At 34.7% G+C, this 5,208-nt stretch overlaps 1 protein-coding gene across 1 annotated transcript; it reads left to right on the top strand.

Moving 5' to 3' along the window:
• The first annotated feature begins 1,612 nt into the window (after positions 1-1,612).
• On the top strand, positions 1,613-5,208 carry LOC141398346 (uncharacterized). Its single transcript, XM_073975634.1, has 3 exons — positions 1,613-2,295; positions 2,367-3,560; positions 5,073-5,208. Exons 1-3 carry the CDS (start codon positions 1,613-1,615, stop codon positions 5,206-5,208), a joined length of 2,013 nt encoding a protein of 670 aa, XP_073831735.1.

The raw sequence follows: 5,208 nt of genomic DNA, 5'->3' as shown, positions 1-5,208 counted from the left end.
ACCAGACCTTGATTTCAGGAGAGAAACACATTTATCCTGTATATGTGTGGGAGGGAACCAGACCTTGATTTCAGGAGAGAAACACATTTAACCTGTATATGTGTGGGAGGGAGCCAGACCTTGATTTCAGGAGAGAAACACATTTATCCTGTATATGTGTGGGAGGGAGCCAGACCTTGATTTCAGGAGAGAAACACATTTAACCTGTATATGTGTGGGAGGGAGCCAGACCTTGATTTCAGGAGAGAAACACATTTATCCTGTATATGTGTGGGAGGGAGCCAGACCGAGAAGTTGAGAGAGAACCACATTTGATCGCTAATGTAAACAAAATACATTTCAATATATGTCTGTCCGTAAGCATGTCGAATCATGATCGTAATCAAAGTGGATTTTTCCGTCCGTCCGCCAGTCTCTCTGTGAGCATGTTCAATCATGTTCATAACTTAACATATGTATGCCCAATTAATTTCACAATATTGTGAAATTCATGTTTTAGCATACTACAGTTTTCGTATAAAAAGCAAATAATCTTAAATAAGATTCAATGTATACGCAATTAATTTCACAAGTTTGTGAAATTATTGATGATGGTCAGGTTCGTTCGTCTTTTGAATTTCATAACTCCACTATGAGTTGAGATGAATGTCAGAGTTTCTCATATTGCAACAAAAACCCAAGAATAAACATTAAGTGACCATGAAATGATTTGTACAAATTCTCTCCTTTGTTATATTCCATGTTAGCGTACTGGTGATCGATACATTGACCAAAAATTTGATTTTTTGTCACCGAGCATTTAGGCAATTTGTTTACATTTAACAAATGTAAACAAATCTGCAGTATTCTATGCTACAAGAATATTTCTTTGTTCGTAGGAATTCTTGCCCTTTGTGGGTATTACACAGCAATGCATGTGTTTATGTTGACCATCAGGTGGAGGGGGGATAGGGGGTGTGAGGTGGAGGGGTATGGTTGAGGGCGGATTTTGATTCTGGAATACAATCAATACTTTGATTCATCCAAATAATTATATATTGATGGGAATTGTTGAGAACATCATCAGTACTTAACAAGTCACGGATTATTCAACACCGCATTCCAAAATTCTAATTTCTTTTAAAAAATGGCTCCCCATATTTGTAATTATTGTGGAAATTCTTTCAATGTTAAACGCGAATTTTTTAAACACGTAAAATTGCATTGTAAAGATTGTGGACAATTGTTTGGCGATGCCAGTCAATTAAAATTTCACCAATTGTCACCACATACTAATCAACAAAAACAACAAGAACAACCAACTGTATCGCAGATGAATGCACCTAAAATAGACAAAATTAATCGGGCCGATAAGCTATGTGCAGAGTGTAACGTTACAGTGAAGAATATGATATCTCATATTCGAAGTGAGAATCATCGCAGTGTTGTTAGAAAAAATTTGGAAAAAAATATAAAAATTATAAAAAGTGCATTCAATCAGAACATTACTTGTTATGAAGTGGAAAATACTAAAGACATTATATTACCCCGTGATTTTCTAAAAGACGCAAAAGACTCAATAATAAAATGTTTAAAATTTGAGTTGATTGAAAAAAATTGTATCAAAGTCAATATGGAGCTGCAGGGACAATATGTGAAGCCCACCGCTGTAAAAGAGAATCAGTCAAAATGTACTGAGTCGATAGCAACAGAACAAGTGTTTAATCACATATCAAAGACTGTAATCCTGTCCCTAGGTGATGATCTAGATGAAATCTTTACCAACCAAGAGAATGAACTTGTCGACAAATCAGACGAGTTTCAAGAAAGAGGTTCTGGTTGGGCCTTGGAAAAACTTTTAAAAATTGACGTCAATATTAACAAAGTCAATTTAACTCGTGGGTCACAATACATCCAAACGCCAGCATCATTGAGAACAAAAGGCGCATGCATAAACATAAAAAACAATGATGAATACTGCTTTAAGCTGTGTATGGTAGCGGCACTAAGTTTCCCGAAAAAAACACATGTCGATAGACCATCTACATATAAAGTCGATGTCAAGCAGGATGTCATCCGTCTCGATTCAGGAATAACATTAAACTTTATGGGTTTAAGTTTTCCATTGGCTCTAAAGGATGTAAAACAATTTGAAAAAGCCAACCCCGAAATCAGTGTAAATGTTTACGGATATGAGCGATATTCCATTGAAGGGCCATACTACCTTACAAAAGAGGAAAAGAGACATCATGTTAACCTGATTTTACTCAACGATGGGGATAAATTCCATTACATATGGATTAAGAACATGTCACGGTAATATATCAACATTTAATAATGCTAAATAAATTATATACTAATAATTGTGTATTTTTGGTATCTTTCAGCATGTTGAGATCTCAATTAACAGCACATCATGGACAAGTTTACATTTGCAACGGCTGCGTTCAACATTTTCATAAGGAGAAGGACCTCGATGTTCACAAAAAGCAATGTGGAGGTGTAGTTTGCAGCATGCCCAAGACAAAGAAGGACGCGATACTCAAATTTGGAAACTACAAAAAGATGCTGAGGGTGGGCATTAGTATATATGCTGATGCTGAGAGCGTATTGAAACATAAGGAGCAGGAACCCAATAACAGCGGAAAAACAGAGCAAGTAAAAGAGCACGTACCATGTGCTTTTAGTTATAATATAAAATGTAGTTTTGACTCTAGTTTAGATAAGTTCTTTACTTATACTGGCCCTGACGCGCCTAAAGTTTTCTTAGAAAATTTAATTAATGATTGCAAGTTTTATTATAATAACTATTTGTCAAAAGTTAAACCCATGATTACATTAACACCCGAAGAAGAATCACAATTTAAAACAAGTGTCAGATGCCACATATGCGATGAACCGTTAGGTGGTGATAGAGTTCGTGATCATTGCCACCTAACTGGTAAATATCGCGGGCCTGCACATAATCGTTGTAATCTGCAGTATCAAATACCTAAATTCATCCCAATTTTTTTCCATAACTTCTCATCTTATGACTGTCACCTTTTTATTAAAGAATTATCTAATTTTGGTGGAGATATAAAAGTAATTCCTCAAAATAAGGAACTTTATATATCCATGTCTTATTTCATTAATATGAAAGATGATGAGTCGAATAACACTACTAGCTCCAATAGTAGTGTTGTTGTAGGAGAAGAGGATGAAGAAGAATGGAGTGATGAGGGAGAGGATTCAGAGGAAGAAGATGTAGGGGAGGAAAGACAATGTGAAAAAGACAAGAAGAAAAAGAAGAGACAAAACAGACTTGAACTACGTTTCCTGGACAGTTTTAGATTCATGCCTACAAGTTTAGACAAATTGGCGAAGAATTTGCCTAAAGACGATTTTCATGCGGTGAAATCATATTTCCCTAATGAGGAAGATTTTACGCTCTTGACAAGGAAAGGTGTTTTTCCTTATGATTATCTTTCATCATTTGAAAAATTAAAAGATACCCAACTACCTCCCATTGAAGAATTTTACAATAAAATGACAGATTCTGAATGTTCAGTAGAGGACTACACCCATGCAAAACAAGTTTGGTCACATTTTCGTTGTCAGACTTTGCAAGATTATATGGAGTTGTACCTAAAAACAGATGTCCTCTTACTAACAGACGTCTTTGAAAATTTTCGAGATGTCTGTATGAATATTCACAAATTAGATCCTTGTCAATATTTCACAGCTCCATCTCTATCTTGGGATGCAATGCTTCTCTGCACCAAGGTTGAGCTTGAGCTTTTTACAGATATAAATATGTACAATTTCTGTAAAAATGCTATTAGAGGTGGACTAACCCAGTGCTCCAATAGACATTCCGTAGCCAATAATGAAGATGTCCCCAATTATGATAAAAGCAAGCCAGAAGTAAACATATATTATTTGGACGTTAATAATTTATATGGAACAGCCATGACAAAACCTCTCCCAGAAAAAAATTTCAAGTGGGAAGAGGACTTGGAAATATTTAATGATCCTAATGTGATACAATTAATTCCAGATGATAATATAACTGGCTACATATTAGAGGTTGATCTCGATTACCCTCAGCATCTTCATGACAAACATAATGACTTACCCTTTTGTCCAGAAAACAAATGTGTTGGGGGGTCTAAAACTAAAAAGTTAATTGCGGACTTGACAGACAAAAAATCGTACACAATTCATTATTCTGCTTTAAAACAATGTTTGCAACATGGACTGATTCTTAAGAAAGTACATAGAGTTTTGTCATTTACACAACGTGCCTGGTTAGCTCCCTATATATTAAAGAATAATATGCATCGAGAAAATGCTAAAAATGCATTTGAAAAAGATTTTTTCAAATTGCTGAATAACTCGGTATACGGTAAGACTATGGAAAATATAGACAAGAGGAAAACTGTTAAAATTGTAACAGAGTGGGAGGACAAGAATAACAAGAAGAAAAGAAATGTAGCTAGCAAGCTAATTGCTAAACCCAATTTCCATAGTCTTTCTATATTTTCTGAAAATATGGTGGCTATCCAGATGCAAAACGTAAAAGTAAAATATGATAAACCATTATATTTAGGCTTTTGCGTGCTAGAAATATCAAAGCTGTTAATGTATGCTTTCCTTTATGACTTTCTGAAAGCAAAATTTGGCGACGCCTTTATTTTAAATTATATGGACACGGACTCTTTCATCATAACATTTAAAGGACTGAATCTATATAGGGTATTGACTTTGAAAGAAATAGAGGAAAGGTTTGACACATCAGACTTCTCACCCAACAATAAGTATGGAATTCCTCTCATTAATAAAAAGAAATTGGGTATGATGAAGGATGAAAATAACGGAAAAACCATGATTGAGTTTGTAGGTCTTCGTCCTAAAGTCTATGCTATCAAAGTAGTTGATAGCGACGATGTGAAGAAATCTAAGGGTGTTAAAAAATCCGTAATAAAAAAGTATACAATAGATACATATAGAGAATGCTTATATGATAAAAAGGTTTTGTATGACACAATGTATACATTTAGGTCAAGACAGCATACTATAACCACAGACAAAATTACAAAAATATCTCTAAGCCATCAAGACGACAAACGTTTTATAAGAGAAGATGGTATAAGTACATATGCTTGGGGCCACTATAAACTAAACAATATAAATGAGGATTTAAACACGGATAATTTAGATTCACCTGTCCCAATGGACATTGATTAA

This window comes from Musca autumnalis, unplaced genomic scaffold, assembly GCF_047663935.1.
Source record: "Musca autumnalis isolate F117 unplaced genomic scaffold, ASM4766393v1 scaffold_3, whole genome shotgun sequence".
NCBI lineage: Eukaryota > Metazoa > Arthropoda > Insecta > Diptera > Muscidae > Musca > Musca autumnalis.
This window is presented reverse-complemented; position numbering and strand designations above follow the sequence as displayed.